This window comes from Ostrea edulis, chromosome 2 (genome assembly GCF_947568905.1).
Source record: "Ostrea edulis chromosome 2, xbOstEdul1.1, whole genome shotgun sequence".
Lineage (NCBI taxonomy): Eukaryota > Metazoa > Mollusca > Bivalvia > Ostreida > Ostreidae > Ostrea > Ostrea edulis.
Window position 1 is genome coordinate 81,186,527 of NC_079165.1, and position 27,956 is coordinate 81,214,482.

Sequence of the window (27,956 nt, forward strand, 5' to 3'; positions counted from 1 at the left end):
TGTTAGAAACACTTGGAATAGGTGTGATAGAAACACGTCACCTGGAGTAGGTGTGTTAGAAACATGTCACCTGGAGTAGGTGCGATAGAAACACTTGGAGTAGGTGTGTTAGAAACACCTGGAGTAGGGGTGATAGAAACACGTCGCCTGGAGTAGGTGAAAGTAAGATACACCACATGAGGTATGTATAATACAAACACTTGAAATAGATAGAATACATTCCCTACAGTCTACTCGCCAGCAAATGAGTATGTGATGCAGTTAAGAGGCTCTCTAAATGGCACAGAATTTACCTGACTAAACTACATGTATTTACCTAGATTTTAAAAAAGAGAGGACCAGTAACTATGAGGTGCTAGACACTATTTTTTGTAGCCGTTCGAGGAATAAACGATACAGACTCGCCTTTGTTTCTATATTTAACAAAGCTACAGTGCAGTTCACACTAATCGGAGTTTGATCAGGGTCTGTTCAGCTCTTGTCTACAGTGAGTCTTTTGTAATTCGCAATGTTTGTCAATGAGCATATTGTTAATTAATTCAGTGTAGTGATCCTCCTGATCAGATCTTCACATTAACTTTGTTTATCAAGGACATTGAATTACAAAACTTTTACATTTTTAGATATCTTTTTTTCTTGGTGGACGTATATTTAGACGAATTCTAGCTCAACTCCGATCCGAAGACCAAAGGAGATTCTCTACAATAGTAAGTTGTCAGCTGTCTGTCAGTAAACAATTTTGAATTTATATGTTATTATGGTTTGGTTTTTTTCCATTTCTTTGCTAAAATATAGTTTATTCATATATAAATGAATGACTTCATTTTGAAACATGAATGAAGTTATAAATATCAGCAATACTTAAATGTTCCTTTTCAATCTAATTGCGTAGCTGGGTAGCTCAGTAGATCCAAGTGTCGACTGCTGATCTGTGGGGTGTGGGTTCGAGTCTAGCAGGAATCCTCACAATGTAAGTGTTCCTAAGTCCACCAACTACATGTTGATAAGGTAAATTTAAAACTTTTTCACTTTCAAAATATTGTTGTAGATATCCTCCATTTTCCCTCCACCCACGTCAGATTTCTCTGGTGTGTTACTCCTTGATTTGTCAAAATGCTACGCCTCCTACAATTTCAGGATGTTGGTTGGGTGTGCAATAAAAGCTATTCACTCCAGCGGCAAAGTCTACCCTCGTTTGAAAATCACTCATCCGTATAAAATGCCTAATCTTATTCTCAATATGGTTGATTTACTACAGAACTTCTTTGTTTCCTTAGTCTAGTTTTCATTTACAATGTCTCTTACCTTTTAGATATAATATAGTTTTGATTGACAATATTTAACCCTCCGCTCTTTGGTTTTCCTTGAGTGGTCTAATTCATGTAGTTTATTACACAATGATAACCTTGTTCATTACAGTTCACTCGTATACAATTTTAAATTTTGTAGAATGTTTATACATTTCCAATATTTTTGCCTTTGATGCCTTTACAAATTGCATTGATATCCATTTCTCATGTACGCGCTGCAGTTGTGAACAATGCGCGTATTAATCTGAAAAAATACAGTACGTTAACCTAAACGGCTGGGAGTTCTGACAGAAATGAAAACAGAATGTAAACATATACATGGGTGTTGGCTCTACATGGATTCATACATGGTGTCGGCTCTACATGTATTAGTTCCAGCATACACCCAAGAACTAGTTCAAGTCTGTTGTCCTCAGCGAACGATTTTAAATCCTCGCGTTCGTATTAAACTGTATGGTGAAAGACGGTTCGATTTGTCCTCATCAACCAGTTGGAACTGCCTCACACTGGATCTTCGTTTCGAAGGTTCATTAGCTGTTTTTTTTTAAACAAACTTAAAACATATCTTTTAAAACTTGCATTTAATCTGTAATTCGATATTTATGTAAACAGGTGTTTTTAAAAACTTGTTTAGGTTTGTCTAATCATAGTTACTGTGTTTACCTCAGGTTTAGTATTATTTCATGCCTTTTTATGTATTTATTGTTCTTTGCTTTATTGTTTTACATGTACAGCGCTTTAGGGTAATTTACTCTTTATAAACGTGCTCTTTGTTGAAAGATCTAGCAAACGTGGAGACGTTAAAATGGAAATTACTGGGTTTATTCAACTTTTATGAACACCGAACATGACTAAAACAGGGAAGAATAAAAAAAAAATGAAATTCACCCAAACAGTTGCTATTTCAAAAGTTGGTAGTATTATAGCTTCGTTTGATGTGATGCAATGTTAGAAATTTGTCACATCATTGGTTTTTGTTTATGAATACACACTGATTAAACTCAAAAGTCCATTACTATCTTGGGAATTTTATTTCGACAAAAACGGTAGGATCCCTACAACAAGAATACACTATGAAGATCTCTTTATACAGGACTACTGAACTTGGGGATCTTCATACTTTATGAAGATCTCTTTTTACACGACTACTGAACTTGGGGATCTTCATACTTTATGAAGATCTCTTTATACACGACTACTGAACTTGGGGATCTTCATACTTTATGAAGATCTCTTTATACACGACTACTGAACTTGGGGATCTTCATACTTTATGAAGATCTCTTTATACACGACTACTGAACTTGGGGATCTTCATACTTTATGAAGATCTCTTTATACACGACTACTGAACTTGGGGATCTTCATACTTTTGTGAAATATCATGCACACATGTGTGCTATGAAACTATTAGTTTTTATCTACAGGTGTAGATTTTCTAAAAATTGTCTACAAATAGTCCTAAACGCATTTCTAATTTGAAGGTTTCTGATTATCATCAATTTTTATTTTCTGTTTCCTCTCTTATCAAATTGAATTTCAGATCTCCTTTCTGTTCCAAGTATCGGGTTAGCGCGTAATGCGTTTATCGGTTTGATTTTCGTAAATTGCAATCCAATTTTGAAAGGTAACAGCACATTTCTATATTTATAGCATACAGTTCATAGATCATGCCGATCATGAACATTTGTCCGTGAATACGTATATCGACTACCCCTTATTCAAGGATGAAAAATCGGAAGACCGTCACGTTAAATACGACAAAGCAGAAGTAGCATATGTCACAGTAAACGGCAACGGAACATTTCAATGTCGATAATCGTGTGCAAGATTCAGAGAATTCATAAAAAAAAATTATTTTTTTTTAGTTTTTCAACAGAAATTGTATCTATATCTTCATGATATCTTGACTCACGTGGAATGTTTTTGGTAATGAATTTGCTAATTCATTAAAACAATATTTTGCTTGATTAGTACTGTCGGTAAACGTGACCATGGCGGTGCACTGTCGTACAGTAAACAGTCTGAGGTAGATTGATCGTTATGGACATGTGCATGTTGATCTCTCGGGTGAATTTTGATCTGCAATAATAATGGATTGACATTACAACAGCGTGAAAACATATTCTGGTTTATGTGTTCAAGAGGCAATAACATGACAATAGCTGAATATTTTATAGAAAGGCAAGAATATCCCAAATGTATTATCAATATCATATACACTACGGAGAGTTGGGATGCCGGTCTGGGAAGTTATTTCCATCATATATTTATCGCGCTCCACACCTGTCAATATTCAAAGTAAAGGATGTTATTTGGAGATCACGGAAATCTATTATTGTTAGACATCCAACTGCAATTTACACCAGCACCGGGTTCATGTAACGAGAACAAAAATACCTAACCCTAGTGTGCGGGAATCTCTACAGGGGCCCGCTTCTCAGACTGACCAGAGATAAAGCAGAGACTGGTAGAACTCGTGGGTGTATGATTAAACTATGCAAGTTGTTAGTAAATATTGAATTTACACCAAGCCAAAACAATCAAAAGATACAGGTTATTTCTGTAAAGAAAATTGTAAAAGTTGTGAATTTGGAAACATCGATGCTTAACAGAAAAAGAAACCATTTTATTGATCAGAGGGATTTGTTTCAAAGAAATAATTCTGTCGCAGGCCATGTTGGCAATAAAATGATATTACAAAACAGGGAAAATTTAATAAGCTTGCTCAGTAATCGTTTTATATCAAGAAAATAGATGGATATTCGACTTGTTTTGACAAAACGTGCCGTCACATCAATGCTATCACAAATCCTGCATAAGATATTTGCATTTCTATCTGATTATGATTAGTATGATATTTCGGTTAAATCTAGAATTTGATTTTCATGGCTGCGTGGAACACGGTAAATCAGGATTAAATGTTAACACTGAGCAATCGGCTGTTGTAAATCTTGGGGAAGAAATTCAAGGCAATAAAAGTTTGACCATAAAATGGGAACACAGTTTCAGTAGTCCGGTTATTGCTTTAAGTCATAATGTAAATTTCTTCTTCGCAAACACATCCTACAAACGCAAAGTCATACAGAATATGTTTACAGCGAAAGAAATATCCATGAACATAATAATAAGGATAAGACATCAATTAGTATGCATTATTACCAGGCTACCCTAACCTGTCCTCTGATTAGTACGACATGTAGAGAAACCGCGATCATATTGGCATACTGTGATCAGCGTGTCACGTCGACATTGTTTTTGTTGTTTGTTTGTTCCCAACTCTTTTGTCTTTAACTTTTGTCTACTAGGAACTTGTGTCCGTAGTGGAGAGAAGATCGAGGTCGGTCATTTGTGGAGTATGCCCATCCGACACCTTACAGAATTGTAATTAATGCATCGTATGTGTATGATAATCTGTCATAGAGGGCGCTGCGATATTCATTCCCCTTAAGGCCCTTTTTATAGCAATTTGAGATTTGATGACGCTTTGGACTTCAAATATTATGACCATATGTTCAGTAATTCACAGGTAAGAATAAATCATATACATTGATTTACAAATCCCATTAGAATTTGAAGAAATAAATGTTTGATTTACAAATTTTCCAATAAAAAACAAAAGACAGACAAAAAAATCAATAAATTCAGCTTGCTTTTATCTACCAACTAAGAGACGGAAATTATATCATACAATAATAATTTTATTATGTCACATTGCTTTTGAGCAATGGATTGGGTACAACATTGTTTTTATATTTATCAAATTGGCTTATGTCAGTCGGTTTATCTCGGTCTTAAATGTTACTATTAAGGTGCTGGATGGGAATAAGCATACGGACTTAATCCCCATCAAAGGACTGCGTACAGAGGGGAGGGAAACATGATCAGATCAGTGGGTCACACACTCTTAATGTCCTGATCGATGGGCATATTAAAATTGTCTGTCCGATTTGAATTATGAGCATGTAACAAATCCGCCCCCATTCTCTGATATTGATCTTTGTCAGATGTCAGAAATTCAAAAATTCTGACCAAAACAGAAACGAAATTATATCTCGTTTTTTACACCCTTACGCGTAAAAAAGAAACTCACCATCTCATTCTAATTACATATTCCGTATTTTGATGTTTGATATGAAGTAAAAATGACATAACGTTTCAAAGACACTCCGTGAGGCTAATGTCCTAACAATCCTAGAGAGTGAATATCTGTGTTCCAATTATTGGTGTACGTTAAAGCCTTGCTTTTTCAAATTAAGAGGAAGCTTAGCTTTGTGGATTGTTCGACCAATACATGAAACGTTTGCTAGCTGTTGTTACATGTGTATTTGATTTATAATTAGAATGGATGTAAATCAGAACTTTCTGTGGGAAAAGTGTAATTACTATCTAGTATATAGAGGTCGATTCATGTCAAACCCGGACAATGAGATCGGATACTAGTTCTTATTTCTAGTACAATAGTTTCCGTCCCAACATTACTTTTTTGGGAGTAAATCTGTTTATTCCAACTACGATTCTAAAAACAAACATACGTATGCAATTTAACGAGATTCGGTTCCTATCATGTTAAAACATCTCTGTGCTCAATATTAAAAAAAATCACTACGATGCTCGCATTTTAATCGCTACTTTATCTAATTATAAGAATTGCATGTGACTTACAGAAGGTGTGTGGGTTATACAGGGGTTATTCTGGACATATGGTGTGTTCTGTAGGAATTACTCCAATGTGACGAGAATATAACAAACGTCACATTCCGTCTTTAACTTTTTCCCTACTCTTCTAGGACCAGGGACTTATGTACAGTTGAATATACCGGACATACTGATGAAAGAAAACTAATTAGTAATTTACAAGACAGAATTTATTCATCCTCTAGGAATTTATATTACTTTGTGTTGGGAATTTAATAAAATATTTTATCTTTGAAAACTGTAAATCATTTTGATATTTTTAAACAAAATTGTGACGTACAATACTTAAGATAAGAGAAAACATTAAAAACTGTAAAAATGAAGCGCATATTTTTTTTCTAATACTGGATGCACTTTAATAGATTTTTTTTGGAGAATAACAGATGTACTTGTTTATTTGTTTTTGTGGAGGGCCTAATTATATCGTAATTTGTAAGTCATCATTCATATTGGAGGCAGATTTTTTTGTGATTCTTTCCTTTTCTGCTAGTCACTCTTGCACGAAAAAATTATCCTGGGTGGGTTCTTCACCGTCATTCAGAGATGGAGACAATCGCTTTTTATTATAGTTTTTGTGATCGTTCTATCATACAATCTTACAAATTTGGATTACTTTTTGTGTAATCAATCATTTTCTTGGGTAAAAACGTAAGACAAGTATGCCGAGCTAGTGTCAATAGTAACATTTAATGGAAATGGAACATTCTCATAGCGACTTGAAATGACGATTTATTGCGATCAGTGCTTTAGAAAGTGTAGTAATGTTAATATTTCTCATTCCATGAAGCATGTACGTTTGTAACAGAATGCTGCCATTAATTATTTCTCTCTCTCTCTCCCTCTCTCTTTTCTGCCTTCGTTATCTTTACCGATTTTCACGATATTCATTTCTTCATAAATGCGATGTAGTTATGAAAATTGCGCGCATGAATATTGATAAATATAGTGCGTCCATTTTAACGGCTGTGAATTCTGACAGAAATGAAAGTAGATTGATTGATTGTATATTGTTTAACGTCCCGCTCGAGTATTTTTAAACTCATATGGAGACAACAGTGTAAATATAAGAATTACATTTCATTTTTTAAAAATGAATGAGGGAATGATTGATTGAATATTGTTTAACGTCACTCTCGATAATATTTTACTCATATGGAGACGTCACCATTGCCGGTGTTGTAGAGTGAGCCTTCCCCCATGATGATACTTCCCCCCGGAAGCCTGGCTCTAGAGTGAGCCTTCCCCTGGAAGCCTGGTTCTAGAGTGAGCCTCCCCTCCCCCCGGAAGTCTGGCTCTAGCGTGAGCCCCCCCCCCCCCCTCGGAAGCCTGGCTCTAGAGTGAGCCTTCCCCCTGGGGTATTTTTCCTATATGTATACACTGTATATCCCCATGTATAATTTGGACACCCTATTGTGGCACCAACTTAATTTACAGGATTGAATAAATATTGTTTAAACACCAATTTACTCCCGAGGGCCATGATTTGAACAAACTGGAATCGGACTCTTTCATGTAAGTTTTACTTTTTTGGCCCAGTGGTTCTTGATGATGATTTCAAATTTTATTTTGTTTTCCTTTTTAATGGTTAGAATGCATAATCAAGGTATTTTTAATAGTCAGCAAAAAATTTGAATATCAGTTGTCGAGGTACATGAGAGATACAGAGCTCACCATTATTTGTAGTGTAAACAAGGTTCGTGTCATGTTTTTGTTTACATAGGTTAAGTTGCGTTTAAAGCAGATTCGTTTTTCAATTTACAAGTTAATTCTGAACACAATTAAATAGTTTCTAGTATTTGTCACATCTCATTTTGTTTTAAACATGCTATTTTCTATCAAGCAATATCTATGCAAACAAAAACGTGGCACGAGCCTTGTTTACATAACAAAGAATTGTGAATGCTATATCTCAGTTGTAACTCAACAATACGGGATATCGGAACTAGAAAATTTTGGAACTCTTCAGAAAAAGAAGTTGAGAAAATTATGCGTCACTTGGGCAACTCTTGTACATACAAATTGGTGATGGCTTAAGACAACTCATTTCTGATACAAAAATATCTACCTGGTTTGAAGATTATTTTTCAGAATGTTGCAAATGAATGCCCTGGTACCAAAACATGAGATATTGGATTAAATTACTGAAGTTTGGCAGCGGAGATAAAACAAAAGATCTGCAGACCATCACCCCCTTTTCCTGACATCGCGTTAAATTATCACATAAATTTGTTATTAGTATATGCAAAGATCGATTTATAAGCTGGTCACTTGATATAGTTAATAGTAGCGGTGAATGGTAGTGTAAATGCAAGGTTAAATTGATGGAACTAATCCCGTGGGTATCCGGGTTATAATAGGTCCTCAGTACCCCTTGCTTGTCGTAGGAGGCGACTAAATAGCGCGGTCCTTCGGATGAGACAGCAAAAACCGAGGTCCCGTGTCACAGCAGGTGTGGCACGATAAAGATCAAAGGCCATAAGCGCCGAGCATAGGCCTAAATTTCGCAGCCCTTCACCGGCAGTGGTGACGTCTCCATATGAGTGAAATATTCTCGTGAGGGACGTTAAACAATATTCAATCAATCAATCATACATGTACTAAAGGGTACCACCACCCCAACCCCTTTACGATTTAGGAGTATGGGCAGAACGTTTTTTCTTGCTGAGATTTTTCATATTAATATAATGGTTGCCGCTTTCTTTTTCTTCCTTTGTCCCCCCCCCCCCCCCCCCCAACTTTCAAATACGACGCTAAACTGTCCCTAAACTCACTATATCTGATAGTAAGAAAGTTACATGTGCTTGTTTACTCATAAAGTTGCCCAAGTTCACGCAGAAAACGTGATCTCGTTGGACATACTAAATATTAAAACCGGGACGGAATCGGAGACGAAATAATGGTTCCGATATTCCGTATTGATATTAAAATTTTGTTTGTCTATTAGAAATAATTTAGTTAAGCATTTTAAACAATAAAAATGGAAAAATAAATCGTGTCCATGCCCCTTTCGATGAAAGTTTACCGACGGACAGACTGACGCCGGATAAAATATGATTATATGATTAGTAAAACTCACCTAACTTTCAGCTCATGTGAGCTAAAAAGGGGGAGGTCACGCAATATCTTTTTGCATGTGAAAATAAAGTAATACCAACAAAAAAAAATGTTGTCAAAACGTAGTGGCCAGGTTCCCCGTCCGTTGAATCGATGTACGTGCTTGTGTAAAGTGAAATACAAAAACAATGCATTATAACAATGACGTTGATTTGTATTGATATTTCAAACCTCTGTCACGACAAAAATAGGAGTTATGAGATTGATCACTGTTCGTTATCTTCGCCTTTCATTGCCAGAGGGTGCTTTGTTTTACACGCTCGTAACAAGGAAGTTGTTGGAAACCATTCTGTTCTTTACACCGTGTTTACAGTCCCCGGAATCATGCTGTTCTTTACACCGTGTTTACAGTCCCCGGAATCATGCTGTTCTTTACACCGTGTTTACAGTCCCCGGAATCATGCTGTTCTTTACACCATGTTTACAGGCCCCGGAATCATGTAACAAACTCAGACTTAAGTCAACATGTCAATCACCTGTAAGATGTTCATTACTTTTGAACTGAAACTCTTAATTTGCAGACACTAGAAATTTGATGAAGCAATATTGAATAACAGTTTTCTTTTGGAAAGATTGACTTCTCAATCATTTCATTACGATATTCAGATTTTGACTTAAAAGGCCCACCACACGAACTGCATCAATTCAACGTACAGAGGTCAGCATCTCTGGTTTCTCCACCAGTCGCAGGTGTTGAACATCAATATTCAATGCCACAATAAGCATGTTTCTCGGCAGGTATTCTCATGCAATTTCTCAATTGTGCATATCATGTGTCAAGTTTGCTGACTGGATAAATTCACGAGGTGTTGCAGTTTTCTCCATCGTCTGGCAATTAGTTTTGCTGACTCAGCCTGGCCATGCAACTGCACATGAACTTGTTTATAGGTAACTGCGTTGGACATCATTTCTCGGAATGCATCGTGTTTAGCGAAATGTATTTAAAAATGTCGTAAAATCTCATATTCGTGGTGGGAAAATAAAAAGCGAAATTTCTGCGTTATAACGCGAAATATTATATATGTATATATATATATATATATATATATATATATATATATATATATATATATATGTTAAAAATGAAACACGAAGACGTTTAGTAAAGCTTGTATATATATATGATTATGTAAAACAGGAACCGGTCAGTAGTACAATGAACGAAAACTGACTTTTATAAGTTGTATATTGTTTAAAGTCCTTCTTGGGGATTCACTCATGTGGAGACGTAACCATTGCCGGTGAAGGGCTGTAAAATTTAGGCCTATGCTCGGAGCTTATGACCTTTGAGCAGGGAGTGATCTTTATCGTGCAACACCCCCAAAGTTAAGAACTATATACACGCGCTAACAAATGTACATTTTACACACGCATATTTCAGAATGTTTGGTAAATAATTATATACTATAAACGTTTTATGAAATGCATAGTATAATTCATTTCTGTATTTGATTAATACAAGTGTTACTTAATTAACAACAGCTTTTGATAAGGTGGTATAAACTTCGTCCATTAAATCCAAGCCTTAAAAATTAAGGACTCCATTGGAAATAAGCTAATTCAAGTTTACGAACTGTGGACCGAGCAATAGTCTGTCCTATTTCTATTGGCTACGCAAGTCACGTGATTCCTAGTCTGCCGCTTTGTTTACATAATGGTGAAGTATGCCTTATGATGAAATACACAATTTATTAGACGAATCACGGAGCGGAAAAAATTGTAAAATATATGTATATGTGACGTCACAGTATTACCTTACGATATGAACAAGCGTTAAAACAAATGTGGCTAAGACGTACTATGTAACGGAAATATTCTACCACTATCAAAATCCACATGGGCGTTTATAAATGTATTAGAATAAGACTTTAATGATACCAAAACTGAAGTTGTTATGAAAATCAATCTTGAATATTACACAATGTTCAAGGATTCATTTGTAGCCTTTTAACCTCATCCACATGTTCGCATCCGGCGAATAATTGCTTTGACTTGAATTTTCTCTGTCCTAGCTAAAAATGCTTACATTTCAATACGAAGAAAAGAAGTTTATATGACAAAAAGAAAACCACTCATGAAATGATTCCTCGGATAACAGCTGTTTTGTTTGACCCTAGTATGGATCTGTGGCTTGGGGCAACAGATCCGTTCTCGTGTCAAACAAAACAGGTCTGGATTTCTCGAAGTAAAATCTAAGACTTCAGTCCATGATTCGACTAAAGTTCTTTTTAGCCGAGTTGCAACGAAATTGAACTCGGCTATTGGTTTGGTGATGCAGGCGGGCGGATGGTTGGGCGTCAACAATTGGTTTCCGAATGATAACTCGAAAAGTTTACCATCTAATCAAATGAAACTTTGATATATTGTTGGGTACCATGTAAGGAAGACCCCTGTAAATTTTGGAGAAAAATGGTTAAAGGTCAAGTTCACAGTGACCGATAATAGAATGAAAATTTCAGAAAAATGTGGTTTCCGGATGATAACTCAGAAAGTTTAAATCGGAATCAAATGATACTTAAAGATATTGTTATGTACCAGATGAGGAAGACCTCTATTGATTTTGGAGAAAATAGGTCAAAGGTCAAGGTCACAGTGACCGAAAATAGATTTAAAATTCAAAAATATTTTGGTTTCAGGAGGATAGCTCGAATTTTTTTAATTTGAATTAAATGAAACTTGGATATTATTGTTGGATATCAGCAAAGCAAGGCCGATTGATTTTGGAGAACAAAGGTCAAGGTCACAGTGACCGAAAATAGATTGAAAACTTCATACAAATATGGTTTCTGGACAGTAACTCGAAAAGTTTAAAACTGAATGAAATGAAACTTGGTTATATTGTTGGATAGCAGGTTAGGAAAACCTCCTATTGATTTTGGAGAAAAAAGGTCAAGGTCACAGTCCTGAAAAAAGATTGAAAATTTTAGAAATATCTGGATCTGCATGATAACTCAAAAAGTTTAAATCCGAATATTCACAATTATAAATATGCCACATCATTCCTGACTTTACAATGTATACCATGCAACTCGGCTCGTGCACCCCTGGGTGCATATATTGATTTTTTATTTTTATTTTTTTTTTTTTTTTTTAGAAATTCAGGCCAGTTGTTGTCCTTGGACCCATTCAATAACTGTGTACTATTCCAGAGTCCATTTCTACATCCCTACTATGCTGACTATTGATAGATAAAAGCTGCAAGACGTCACGGACTCGGCGTAATCACATGTTTACCGTTTAGATAACGACCCCTTTCATCTTGTACTGTTGCAGCATAATTCGAGATTCAAACTTTCGCAGTCTATATGTTCTTCTTTTATGAGCAAAAATTGTATTTTGTCGTTTACTTGCTTTTATCATTTGGCGCAACGACAAAAATAAACCAAATAGTTCAACGAAAGTTGATGAAACCACGATAAATTTTGTCAGTAGTCCGCCGTGTAACGTTTATTAAATTTGATTGATAAAATGCAACCCCCTCAATGATAAAACTATTAATAAAAACTGATATCGAAATAAAAAAGATAATTATGCAAGTACATGTATATGTATCTTTCATGTATCAGTCCTGTGATCTCTCTGCGTTATTGAAAATCCATGTTCATTGCAATGTATTTTACGACTCTAATGTTATCTCACAGCAGTTTTATTGGCTCTTTATCGTCTGATTACTATCAAAGGCATGGTTAAATAGAACACAAAAATTCTAAATTTTGCAATTTCGGAAAACATAAATTTCAGTAAGGAGCAGAAAGTTGAAAAGTTTGGATAAATAATTGAAACCAGTACGAGATCATAAGCCTCGTCCAAATGTATGTATTGTTCTACAATTACCGCCTGTAAATAAATATATTAATTAATCTTACTCCATAGCGTAGGGGGTCGGAATGTAAAGCGTCCTCTCGTCCAATGGTGTAAAATTCCTTATCAGCTGTTGTTGGAACGAGTTTCCCCTCGCAGTTAAAAGCAATTGTTATTATAGCTTTCCACTTCATGTGTTAATTAACTAACACATCGTAAATCTTAGATTGATTCAAATACCGAAATTTTCAACTATACTGTTGTCTCGTGCAAGAGTGACATAATTTCAACAGTTTATGTGTTGATGATCTGCTTCATATGACGTATGAATACATCAATTCATCTTTATACTGATTAAATACTGTTAAAAATAGATATGCTGTTGATGAAGTACTTAAATTACGTTTGCATGCGGAATGCGCGGTGATTTTCAAATTGAAATTTAAGAGAAGTGCAATGGAAAAAGTGTTGAATCATTTTTGAGAGTCGCTGTGCTATGATTTCCTTGAGGAATACAGACAACTTAGATGCACTATTTATACATAAATTAATGATAAACACCCCATATGCCAAAGAAGAAAAAAAATCGACTATTTAAAAGTACCACAATGATGGTATTGCTTCTTTGTTTAGAATTTTGAATTCAATGAATTTTTTTTTTGCATATTCAAACTATTTCGTTCGTAAGAAAGAACCCTTCAAACTTACAATACTTCCTTGTAAATACACAAAAAGCACTGGTACGATGAAATTTCGTAGAAATTCTTATAATCATTTTAAATTCTAAGTACTCATCATATTTTTGTGTGTTTTATCTATGAACCATTTTCATATTTGACAGTGAATTACTGCCTTGAAATCCCTATTATATATATATATAAAAAAAACAACAACAAAAACAAGTATCGGGGTCAGACACTTTTGAACATAATCTGTTGAAATCATCACTCAACAAACAACAAGCACCTGTCTACGTAAATCTGTATAGTTTTGTCAAAGACAAAATAGGTACCGAAATACGTGTACAGTTTCATAAAATGACCTTTTTTCTCACATTGTCTGGTGGTACATATGGATCAGATGTGGATTAAAAAAATTCAACATTACTTTGAATGTGTATGTTTGACATATATGATGACGCGTTGCGATTTTCTTGTCTTGTTTCGATTCATTCTTTTGATGCAAATATATAACAGAAACAGCCTAGGTCTTATCTCATTTCGTTTAATTCCTTTTCTTTTTCCCCCAAATAATCATATCGGTACATATTATATCCTTTTGTAGTGAAGGGCAAGACGACGTTGAATGAAATAGAAAACTGTAGTGAGGGATCCATATGTCATGATATCTAAAGAAGAAAGACACTGCAGTTATGATCCCGGATTTTCAAATTTTGTATGAGGGAATTTGGCCCCTCGTTTGTGCTGAACTTACATAAAATGTACCATTTATTCATGTTGCGCTCTACTTATTTAGGAATACACTGAATAGTCCATTACCCACAAGGAAAGCGCTAATTTACAACCGTAGGAATACGCCAAATAGTACAATATCCACAATTAGACGAAATTTTGAAAGACCAAACCAAGTACACCGATGGTATTTACCATTACACTGTATGTCCCCTCCTAGTGGTTACGTGGGGATCCGGGTTAGAATAGGTCCTCAGTACCGCTTGCTTGTCGTACGAGGAGACTAAAGAGGGCGGTCTTTCGGATGAGACCGGAAAAAACCCGAGGCTTCGTGTCACAACAGGCGTGACACGGCAAAGATCCCTTCCTGCTCAATGGCCTTAAGCGCCGAGCATCTAGGTCTGAATTTTGCAGCCCTTCAACGGCAAAGGTGATATCTCCATGTGAGTGAAGAATTCTCGAGTGGGATGTTAAACAATATACAATCTTTTAGCTCAGAGATTGCTAGGTGGTTGTGGTGAATCAGTGGTTAGAGCGTCTGCTTGGTGACCGTGAGGTTGAGGGTTCGAGCCCCGGCTCAGGACTACCTTGGCCACGTTAAAATAAGTAATGGCTGTTCCTCCGCCAAACGCTCGTGTGAGAGTCACGGATCTTGAAAAACCGAGGCCCAGTGTCATGGCAGGTGTTGACATGATAAAGAACCCTTAGGTGGCAAGGGACAGTTTCTTTGGTTCTGAAACATGTGGATAGGAGGTATACATCAAAGTCAGATTATGACAGACTAATGAAAAATCATATTTCCCTTTTATGTCAATACTTGTATTTCATATTAGTGTAGTTAATAAATCATGACCCTAAATTAAATGTAATCTATAAATACTGGTGCTGGTGCACAAAACATGCTCCGAGCAGGTGTCCCTTTTTTGCTTTGATTTCCTCTCATTTGGGCTAATCCGCACCACCCCCACACCATCACAGTACCAAGCGTGAGGATTTTGACACTGTGTACAATCAAGAACCCTGTCTGCCCTTCTTAAAAATCGACCTTTCATATTGGGCCATCCACCTTCCCTCTCAGCTACAGACCTTTTGCTGGGTCATGCATGTTTTCACCGGAATTTCTTCAGCAACTGACCACATATCTTAGTTTCGTATTTGCACCCATCTATATGCTAGGAATCATGGTGACACCTATATGCATACTCTCACCAGAGGGCAAGTTATACAAGCTTCACATTCATGTAGTGCGAGAAGCGCACGGAACTCTGGGTAGAGAATGACCTACATGTTGTATATCAACATTTTTATGAAGCACTCAGCTACATTTGACATGCATCCTAAAATTATTCTATACATTTTTACACATTCAATATCACTTCAAATATGGGATATTTCCATTTTTTTTTTTTAAAGTTGACTGGGCCTATAGTGCGAAACTGTCCCCTGCTACCTTACTGCCACGGCCTTAAGCACCATGCACATTATAGGCTGCTCGATTGATTGTATGTTGTTTAACGTCCCGCGCTTGAAATTATTTCTTTAAACACTCGGCATGTTGAAGTGAGAATCACTGGTCTTTAGGATATGGACACCGTGTCGCGGTAGGCTTTGGCACGCTAAAAATAACCCCTGAGGGCTGAACATTGGTCTTAATTCGTGGTACTTTACCTAGAACTGATGACGTCTCAATATGAGGGAATGATCCACGAGACGTGAAACAAACAATCACGCCACAAACCCGCAACTTTAAAGACACCCGCAGCGTTTCTGACATTTCTCAAATACATGTATCATCTTTTGTATCTTGATACGAAGAGTTCGTGTATGATTTCCAGTTGGTTGGCTGTTCATTGTTATAATACTATCGAGAATATTTCACTCATATGGAGACGTCACCATTGCCAGTGAAGGGCTGTAAAATTTAGGTCTATGCTCGGCGCTTACGGCCTTTGTGCAAGGAGGGATCTATGTTGTGACACGAAGCCTCGGTTTTTGCGGTCTTATCAGAAGGACCGCCCCATTTAGTCACCTCTGACGACAAGCAAGGGGTACTGAGGACCTAATCTAACTGGAATCCCCACGTGAAATTTTTTATCGTAGTAATTTTACCAAACATTTTATATCGGTCTGGTTAATACCACAGTTGTTAGATCACTTAACATGTATTTTAAGGGCCCCGGGTTCAATGCCTGATTGCACCAAATATTTTTTCTCTCCTTCTTTACTACGGCAATACCCATTTTTACATTTAAACTGAATTTGTTAATTCTACTTACAACAACCAGGAACTATCAAAGTATGCTAGCTCTAAAACAGACATGGTAATATACCCCAAGATTTTTTGTAAAAACGAAATAAACCGCAAATGAATTGTACATGAAATGGCACGAAAAAATTATACATTATTGAGAAACGTCACGTATGTCTTTTTACAATTTGCTTTGGTAAACCTTCATACATTTTCCAATGTTTTTTATCTTTGATATTTTTTCAAATTGTTATGATATAGCCATTTCCTCGTAAATGCGTCGCAGTTGTTTACAATTCGCGTATAAATCTTGATAAATACAGAACGTCTATTTTAACGAATGGAAATTCCGGGGAAAAATGAAAGCGTGAGACGTCGCAATGGATACCCTCATGAACAAGTTTTCAAATATAAAATTTATTTCTCCATTGAAATTGTTGAAAACACCTGGAATGTGAGTTTGAAGTACATGGTCTATGTGGTTGAAAACAATTATTTTACTTGAATATAGCTAGTTACAATTATTGCATAATAAACTGAATTTTTTATAATTCTAATAATTTAAAAAATACTATATTTATACAAAGAAGTTCACCCCTTCAAAGAGGTTGAGCTTTGAGACCCTAAAAAAGAATGTAATTAGTCGATTATATGTTAAAAAATTTATTTTACTGAAAAATTGTAAGTACAACCAATTTAACAAATGTTTGAAATATATATACTTTAATATCATTTATATAACTGAAAATAATCTATTATGTGTATATGTGTACATGTATATGTATTTATGTCTGTATGTACATGTGAGTGTGTATATATGTATGCGTATATACATGTATGTATATGTTATTGTTTGCTTTTGTAAAAATATTGTGAATATGAAGGTTAAAAAATTAAATTTAAATTGAATTTTCACGCTGATCCGGGTCTTATATGACGTAAGATAAATCTACACTGGCTGCCTTCAACCTAGCTTATAAATAAACTAACCTAAAACTTCATTGAGAGTCAACTATTTGGTACTGATTCATCTATAAATGTTATAATTAGAATGCGAACAACTCATTACAAACAACGATATGTTTCATTATCATTTTAGATAAAGTACTTTTCTTTTTTAAGAAATCGATGAAAATTCGTTTAACGATCTACTTTGTTGACGTTAACAATTAAGTAATCCATATCTAAATACCGTTAGTTATAAACATCGCCATTGGACAGCGCCATATGAACAGAACAAATCGTTACGTCAATACTTTAGAACCGAATTCTAAACTTACGTCACTCCGATAAATATCTTTTATTACTAATTCCGTGCTGTTGAAATGGTTTTCTTTCACAAAACATTAATTCCTATATAAAAAAAATATTGATCTGTATACTCGTACTTCTATATCGATGTCAAAATAATTTCTCGTCTTTTCCAATTTTCCTATAATGAAACAACATCTCTGAAAGACTTTTAAATTGTAACTCCCACAAAACCCCGAGTCGTGCATTATTAGGTACATAAAATCAGGGCTGGCATGGGCTTTTAAGTAACCTTAGAAACTTATTGCAAGTAATTACGCGTCAACTAAATAGGGCCATCATTTTTCCACTTCAGAGCCGTCGTTTTTCGCCGATAGTTCGCAGCAATCGAAGGAAACGATCAAGTGTGATCACTGACTGAAACGTAAAAACCAAAAAAATGATGACTAGAAATTTATGCTATCTCTGTCATCCGAACTTGGAACTTGATCTTTGAAAGATTTTAATTCCAGTCCAGATACCTAAAAGATAATTGATCGTCTTCTGGATAGCCCTGCTAGTCTTGTACACCCGCGGTGATGAGACTTTGAGTGAGCGCTGAAACATGCTGGAATTGACTGGGTGGCATGTCGAGGTTACAGATAAGCAAGTTTTGATATGGATAATTAGGAGCCAATTAAACAACTGCCCGGATTTTTTTCTTCCTGTATCAAAGGCTTCCTTATCTAACATTAACCAAATTATCTTCGATTAAAATTTCACACCATAAGTGTCTTCCCAACTATTTACAAAAACTCCAAAAGATCAAGTGTCGTTTATTCTTTATGATCCGGTAGATAACAGTAATAATATTACACAAGTACTCTATCATTAGCTCGATATTTCTCTCAATTTCAAAGTAAGAAAAAGAATTGGCCAATTCAATGCGCAAGTGCGGACATGGGAAGAGCTTCAGACTAACCGTGGAGCTGCAGAGTCTCCCAGTCACGGCGAACAGTGGCCGTGTAATCCTTATATATAAGATTCTCCTAACCATACAACCGATTGATTGCAGTATCGACCGAGCTATAAAAATTTCCTCGGGACCTAAACGGGGTATTAACAGAGATCCCACTCTGAAAGTCGTCACGTGCGTGCTTGGATTACTTTCCTCAAATAAAGAAAAACAATAATTTCCAGAGGGAACGATAGTGAATAGGCAATACACAACCACACGTGAGCCAACTACTAAAATAGTTCTTGGATATAATTATCAAATAACCCAAATCACTGCTCGTAGCTCAGGAATTTACATGTGAGTCAATATTTGCATTTTAAGAATTTCATTTTGGAATTTGGATTGTGCATTTTTCTGTGCATGTGGTAAGTAAACAGGTCGTATTCTGAATTATTTATTTTTATACAAAATATGCTCTGAATCTCGGAAGTTATTGGAAACAGAGAAAGGTTCTAGGTTGACCCTTTCGCCTCCCCGTAACAATAAACGAATTCAACACAGCTGCATCCAAAACAACACCCTTCTGAAAACATCAGAAACAACAAATTCAATTTCACTAATTAGCTTAATAAGTAAAAAGAAAATGATGTTAGCTTTAATGAAAATTCTCTAGCGATGCTTTGTACTTCCCGGAGTCGGAAATTGTCAATTTTGATCATTTTGAAAACTCCAGCTTGGATTCAATAAATAGAAACACGCGACAGCATTGTCCTTAAAACGGGACTTCGGTGCAGGTCTGACTCGGGCCGATACACCTACAGTGACGGCCCATTATTCAGTCAGTCGCGGTTATATTGAATTATATTTTGTTTGAATTTACAACTCGTTTTAATTATATTAGCATCGATTAGCGATTTTCACACCCAGGTTAATGCCAAGTGCCAGCGACGCTTTAAACTAAAAGTCAGAAGAGTGTTTGCCGGCTAGCCATACATGTATTTCGTCATCAGAATTACATGGACTGAATAGGGTTTTCCATCAAATATTGCTGCAAATGCATATAAGATAGAAGGAAATTTATATCAAACTTAGCTTCAAAAGGAAGAGAATTCAAGGCAAGATATTTTCATTTATAAATACAACGTGAACACAAAATCTTCATAATTTACTGATGAACTGGTGAAATGAATAACATTTGAGCAGGTTTCTTTCTTCATTTTTATAAGTAAATTATGAAAAGTATATTTTGAGCATCACATAGTAATACGGAGACCAAAATCCGTTAATTTTGGTTTTCAGATACACGAATCTTTTATAGTACATTATCAATCTTTTATTATATTGGATCTTAACGCAATCTACTGGTAAAAGAAAAAAAATATACCAATTCTTAATCACACTTGGCTATCACTCTGGTATTTAGAACTACAAATAATAATCATTCTTTTAACTATCATAATTCCTTTTCTTTACTACTTAGAAACCTATAAATATTCTAATCATATTGTAGATATAAATTCCCTGTTAGAAGCACAAGAATAGATCAAGTAAACTGTATGCAATATGCCCATTCCAATTAACAAAAAGTGTATTGCCGATTATTGTAACCTAAAATGATAAATCGTTCTAGACCTTGGAAGGTTTGATTACATTGATAAACTAGATAAATGTGTATTGATAACTAAATGAATGAATGAAACCCACAAAAAGTAAACAGTAATCCTAATTCCCTTATGAATCAAAGGCTCGAGGCATATCAAACAAACTTGCCAAATACAGACAACAAAAGACCTGTAGATTTATCTTCTAGAGTTCAAAATCGCAACCACTGGCCAACTTGAGTGATTGTTCCGCATTTACTAATGGTACAAAGTAGATTTATGGCCAGTGACAAGTCTTAGGGTTTACTCCAAATGTCTTCGAAAAATCGATGTGGATGGGCATTACGACGAGCCAGCCCCAATGTCATCAGAGTGTGTCCCAGGAGAACTAAAACACCAGTCTATTACTGAGGTATCAAGGGTCCAGCGATAAGCACCCGCTCTATCATTAGGGAACTATAGATTGGTTAGAACTTGGCCAATTGTTATACTATTACCGTTATGGGATTCTTTCGCCGTCCTTTATTATCGCCGTTGAGAGAAAATTGACCGTATTGTTCATATTGAGTGACAACTGATATGCTGTAAGGTTTTCTGAAGGTACTCAGAAAGGTCCCAATGAAGTTTTGCGTGCTCGTTTGGACCAAACCATCGAAAAAGCTATCAAAGGCGATAACTTTATTCATTTGCATGATACTCGGGACTTGCAGCACAAGTTGCCGCGAAAACACGAATATAATCTACCATTCTATTGGCACTGAAACCAATTCATTTCACTTTTTATGAACCAGATCTGCTTTGCATGCTCTAGGACCACGATCAAATGATACGATTATAAGACGAGAACTACATAAAACGTACGAGTTGCATGTCGTCTGCTGGCTAACTTTGGAAGTGCTATTAGGCTCTTTTCCCGTAGCCAGAATTAGGTTCGAGATCCATAAACCTAAGTTGTTTGCCTCCAGCCTCACTGTCTTGTCACTTAATTATCCTTACTTCAAAGACTTTCTCTGGTGAATACTAGCACCGGAGAGAAAGTGTATCCGAATTGCGAAATAAAACAGGCAGTCTATATTTTGTTAAAAGACTTTAAAACTTTTAGCTGAAAAATCACAGCAATTTATTTTTCTTTAATCAGATAGGATGAATTTTTTTTTTTATGGCTAGCTGATTGCCTCTCTATGATATTTCTAACTGCGACCATTGTCAAGTGCTTACTGTATAAAAATCTACATTGTTATCTAAAATTGTTATATCAAAGTTAGTTGTTATTTAAGCTGTCTTTATAAATAAAATTTTTCTTCTGCATAATAACAAATGCTACTATTTCAATTACAGATTGTGGCGAAGTGGAAGGTTCTTACAACAAGCATCACAGGTCGACGTATGAGGAGAAAGCCCCCAAATGGCACACGAGGCTGCGATCGATGCAGTACTTTACAGCGATGTGTTGATTTCAGTTCGTACATTACCTTTTGACAGTTTTCGATGAACAGGTTGAATAATTATTCGTAGTAAAAAAAAAAAAGACAAGAAAAAAAAAAAAAAAAGACGATGAGGACACTATGGTAGAAGTCTTTGATTACAACATGGCTTCCTCTAATCTTCACACTAGAGGGAAAGGGACTTTTATAGGAAAGCTTTCTCCGAGTGAGTCTGCACTGGATCAGACGACCTCCAAAGTATTGCAATTAGCTACAGAAAGGGCGAGTGGTGGACTCAGAAAGGCTAATCTGATTGCGCCTTATTCGAGTGGTCAATCCGGAAATGGCAAAGAGGAAACAACATCCCAGTCCATATCAGAATTTTGGAACGACCTTATATGTTCCGGTTTGAATGATACTGAGGCGGAATACATAAACATGTGTATGAATAATAGTGCCAATTCTTCATCAACAGTGTCCTATGTAAATAGTACTTTTGTGTATGACAATAGTACTTCCGTCCCCGAGATGGGGGGTGAGTACTGGGTCCTCTTTTTGATTCTAATTCCCCTACTGACAGTTTTTGGCAATGTCCTGGTAGTCATGAGTGTTTACAGAGAGAGGAGTCTAAGAACGGTCACCAACTACTTTATCTGCTCGCTCGCTGTGGCCGACATTATGGTTGCTGTCATGGTGATGCCCCTGGCTATTTACCTCGAGGTAAGTCTTCAAACGTGTATATCTAAATAGAGATACAGATACATGAATTTTTTTTTTTTGGTGAAGCGTAAAACTGCAAGATTTTTCCTGTTGTGTTCAAAAAATGATTGGACTTTTCAGTTTTGTGAACTTTTCTTAAAACGACGCAATTCTTTTTATGCCATACAAAACGGTTTTGTGCTTCATAAAAAAATCTCTCGCAAACATATGCTACATTGGTTTCTTTTTTAAATCTGCTACGTGTACAATACCGATATTAATGTAGCTTAAATAACACTCTTGGTACATTTATCTCTAGAAAATTAGATTAATTTTGAAATTGAAAGCTAATTGTTTTTACAGTTATCGATTACTGTTACGAAAATTATATTCCTTATTTAGTAAGCGCAGAATCGGAAAACATGCTACTAAAATTTCTTGAGTGAAGAATACTTTTAAGCATCTGTTGATAAATTAATTACAGACTTTTGATCGAATGAAAAATGAAATTTTGTCCATTAGGAATCAATCACAGTGCGTCTAGAACATGAACATCAAAGTATCCGAGGCATTCTAGGCACGGGAAGGCGTTCCGAAAACAGGAACGCAATCGAACTTCAAAACAAAGAAGACTATTTAATCTTGATTTCGATAATAAGCAACATTCAGTGAGATTTACGACATTTACGTTCGATGTTCCTTTCCCTTTGATAATGGACATTATAGATGAAAATCTCCTAGAAAAATGATCTTTGAAATGGTGATGTAGTGTTGTTTTTACCGTCGTTAAGATAATTCTATTGACTCCCATACTAACGCTCTCCTTATTTTTGCTAACCTTGTAATCAATTATTTATCAAAAATAGTTCCTTTGATAGGAGGGGTAAATGTTTCAATCTGGCAGAAGTCAAACTCTTGTCTGCATGGAGGTATACGAAGTATATCCTTAGTGCCGGATAACTAGCCACTTTCACACATCGGATAAGAGTAGTCCTATCATAATAACACTTACTCGTTCTTGCTATTCTATTTGAGACTGTTGAAGTAAGGAACAAACACAGGTGCGTAGAATTGCTGGGTACCATCATTAAATGACTTCGTAATGACGGTGGCTTCTGGTTTCATGGTGATAAAGTATTGAGGTAATGAGGTTAGATTTGCTTGGGAGAGTGTAACTAGCACCCTTTTTACATCATCTCAGACGCATAAATCATATTTTCTCTGTAAAACGTATGGTAAGGAATGAAGAAATGTGTCACTTTTTTGTTCCTCTCCAACCGCGAGCCGACGTCAGTCATTTGATTTCCAGTAAATCATTTGTTTTACTCCTGTCATGTTGAAAAAGGGCACCCGCCAGGACTAAATCTCTCGCTGAAATTACTGATAATACGCTAACAAACTATCAGTACTGTATCACTGTGAATGTGTGAACATTTATTTTGGTATTAGACAAATTACACTTCTCTTGTTTTTGTACTCCACTGTCTGCAACTGAGAGTACGGTCATCATATTTAGCAATATAAATTGAAATAGCTACGGGTTTACTGGTTTGTAATTTCAGAGTATCACAGAAAGTGGATTGCCCCCTTCCACAACAGTGTTTTATGTATCGGAGTTTTTGTTTTATGAAATTTCAAAAATATAAAATGTGCACATCATCGATTTTGCCACAATTGCTAACACTTGTATAATTATGTGGCTGTAGCTTTATGATCGAGGTCATGCCGTGTGGAAACAGATGCATTTCTGCAACAAGGGGTTGCGTGACGGAACATACTCATTGACCTCTCTCTCTCACACACACACACACACACACACACACACACACACACACACACACACACACACACACACACACACTCTCTCTCTCTCTCTCTCTCTCTCTCTCTCTCTCTCTCTCTCCAGGGCTGCCGCCGATATATAGAAGAAATCCAAAAATAAATTGTAATTTTGGCTGTAAAATATTGTTTTGAAACTTATTAGTTATGCCTCAGTGTGCTCTCTTGATTTTTCACAAATTTGCACCAGAAAGAAAAACATTGCAGTTGTAAATAGAATAATTCTTAAAAGATATAAGAAGCGTCATACAGTGATTAGAATGCTAGTCTCTAACCTGATTCCGTTATATGTGGTTGTGCTGACGGTAGCAGTCCTACTGGACAAAGGAATAACGCTCTTGAAATGTAAATTAAACTTATGCGACCGTGACTGATTAATATATTGCAAAAAATAATTGAGTCCCTTTCATGATTATCAACCACATACAGTCAAGTATTAGCGCAAACATTTACTAGATTCCTCGGTGGACATTTTTCCTCGTTAAGCGGAACGTAAAGTAAAGAATCCTTACTAAAAGATTAATGAATCCCGCGATAGACATTGAACGAATACAAAAAGGAACATATATTGGTTTTATTATTTCCTAAGAAGAATTTAATAACAGATTATATGAAACAATCTCAATGAACACGTTTGGAAAAGCGGACTTTTAGTGATTAGTGCTTGTACAGTTGTACTGTAATGGACTTTTAGTGATTTGTGCTTGTACAATTGTACTGTAATTTTCAATTTGCACGCGAAAAGGTCACAACAATACTAGTCGGTAATCAGTAAATATTCTTTCTCTTTATGATTTCTAACAGAGAAAGACGAATTCCCAACCAACAATCATATCTGATCGAGCGCAGGAAAGATATTATGAACAGCATATAGATCTAAGCTTTATTCAATTTCCATCAAGAAACATATATTTCATAAAAGGTATATATGTTTTGAAAACGGTTGACATTTCCATTGAAGCACAATATCTTATTAATAGAATGAGGAAAGTTAAACAAACTATTGAAGATCAAACATTGATCTTGTAGTAGTGAAATTCTCTCTAGTCATATGCAGCCGATCAATTTCTCTCGGTGTCTGCGACACGTTGGATGAATTGGCTTGCGATAGATTAAAAGCTGTAAAATCGGTTTCTATTACAATCGACAACGGTGTAAAGAAATTATACACCAGTAGTACAACTCTAGCAGATGTTACTCTCTCTCTCTCTCTCTCTCTCTCTCTCTCTCTCTCTCTCTCTCTCTCATCATGTGTTGTTTAAACATAATTATACCTACACTAGTAGCTGCCTGTAAGAACCTGTATACAGTGAATAGAACCATCTTTTCGGGTAGATAAAATACCGTTTTGAACTACGTACATGTGTGTATATATTTTTTTTCTTTCTCCAATGCGACACTTAGTCCCCCCCCTCCCCATCGCATTTTATTTTTGAGGGTGGGCTTGTTATACAATTTTACTTTGGAGGAGGGGTAGGGTGGTTAAACAATCATATTTAGAAAAATAAATTCTTTAAAAACTTGAATTTGAATTTTTATTTCTCATTCTGCAGCTTGCAATATTTGAATGCTATTTTATTATTTTTTAAATGGAAGACGCTAAGGGGGTTTCTTTCGCAATTTGACAGGGACTAAGATCATAGGCTGCAAATGAATTGCACTATATAAAATATTTATTATAATGAGCTATATTTATTAGCAATAGTATTGTTGTGCCTTTTCATTATTAATATTTATGACCTCATGTGACATGGTATATCTAGAGCGAGAACGGTTGTTCTTTAGTTGCGGTATCAATTTACACCATTGGTTTGGTTGAATTATTACTAAGATCTCATTGCAAGCACTTACTAGATCAATTGATAAATCATTACCTTGTTCTTTAAATGAAATCACGTTGTACCATTTAGAGTGAAAAAAAAATCATTTGTGTTCGAATTTTCAAGGTAAAACAATCTATAAAACTTAATCCTTTATATTAGTTATATTAATGCTTTAGTTTGCCATAATAACCTATCATTAGGTCGAATGCTATCTGACGAGTTTTATACCGATTGTTAGGTCGTTCTTGGCACAGTTGATTTTGACTACGGATTACTCCGTTTACCTGATCAAGACAGGGCACAAGGCGGGTGTGACTGGTTGACGGGGGATTCTTACTCCTCGTAGACACCTGACCCCACCTCTGGTACATCCAGGAGTCCGTATTTGCCCAACTTTCTTTCTTGTATTGCTTATAGGAGTTATGAGATTGATCACTGTTCATTATCTTCGTCTTTCATCTAGTCTCTATCTAAAATATTCAACCCCTCGTGTTGAGATTTCCTTATATTTAGTGTCTATCTAAAATATTCAACCCCTCGTGGTGAGATTTCCTTATCTAGTCCTGCATGTAACTGAAATATTCAACCCCTCGTGGTGAGATTTCCTTATCTAGTCCTTAACTGAAATATTAAACCCCTCGTGGTGAGATTTCCTTATCTAGTCCTTACATGTAACTGAAATATTCAACCCCTCGTGGTGAGATTTCCTTATCTAGACCTTAACTGAAATATTCAACCCCTCGTGGTGAGATTTCCTTATCTAGACCTTAACTGAAATATTCAACCCCCCGTGGTGAGATTTCGTTACCCCACAGTGATACACATGATGGATTCTGATCATATACATGTTTGTGGAATCAGGATGTCTTGGTATATAGAGTTTCGCGGCATCTTTAAATCGGGTTGCCTTGATTTGTCCAGGACATTTAGGTGTGTACAGAATCATGTACATGTAATCAGGATGTCTTGTTATATACATAATCATGTACATGTAATCCGGATGTCTTGTTGTATACAAATCATGTACATGTAATCAGGATGCCCTGGTGTATACAGTTCCATGTTGTTTACATATTCACGTGTCTGGAATTAGGATGGTCTATTCAGATTCATGTACCTGTACTTGGAATCCGCATGTCTTGTCTTTTAGAGATTTATGTACCTGAATGTTTTGTAAGGTAGAGATCTTGTACTTGGAATCTGTAGAGATTTATGTACCTGAATGTTTAGTAAGGTAGAGATCTTGTACTTGGAATCTGTAGAGATTTATGTATCTGAATGTTTAGTAAGGTAGAGATCTTGTACTTGGAATCAGGATGTTGTGTTTTGTACAGATTCGTGTAAAAGGGATTGGGAGGTCTTTATTATGACGATTCATTCTGAAATATACAAGTAGACTATACTCAGAATCGCGTAACAGCTTGTATACGTGTTAACGGAGCCGCTTTTGCGCTACTCAATATGCAAACATCGTTATGGTCATGTCGCCATATGTAGAGGTATTTTTATGAGGGATAATTTTTCGATTTTTAAAAACAATGTTCTTCAGTTAATAGTCATTATAAGGTATTTTATGTTTAATACAAATCCAAGAAGTGACATACTGTGAACTAAATGTAATCATCGTTTTTATCTTTGATCACTGCCAATGTTTTAATGGGGATACTTAGCATGTTTGCCTGCTTCTTTTCTAATGTTGGAGTGGGTGTACCATAGAACATTTTTAATTAATGAATGACGTATCGCCCACTGGATTGACAACAGTGTTGACTATCTACCAGGGAATGACTCTTGGGGTA

The 27,956-nt window shown here is 35.8% G+C and overlaps 1 protein-coding gene across 3 annotated transcripts in view; it reads left to right on the forward strand.

Annotated features, from left to right (window-relative positions):
- Positions 1 to 954: 954 nt before the first annotated feature.
- LOC125681177 (5-hydroxytryptamine receptor-like) overlaps positions 955 to 27,956 on the forward strand; it is a 64,852-nt gene continuing 37,850 nt past the window's right edge. The window contains exons 1-2 of one of the 3 annotated variants that reach the window (XM_048921143.2): positions 955 to 1,008; positions 21,711 to 22,516. In XM_048921143.2, the coding sequence (XP_048777100.2) occupies positions 21,938 to 22,516 (579 nt within the window). In that variant the 5' untranslated portion in view covers positions 955 to 1,008; positions 21,711 to 21,937. Of the gene's footprint in view, positions 1,009 to 18,734; positions 19,197 to 21,710; positions 22,517 to 27,956 lie in introns of those variants that run through there. The other 2 variants (XM_048921142.2, XM_048921141.2) reach the window with 2 other exon arrangements.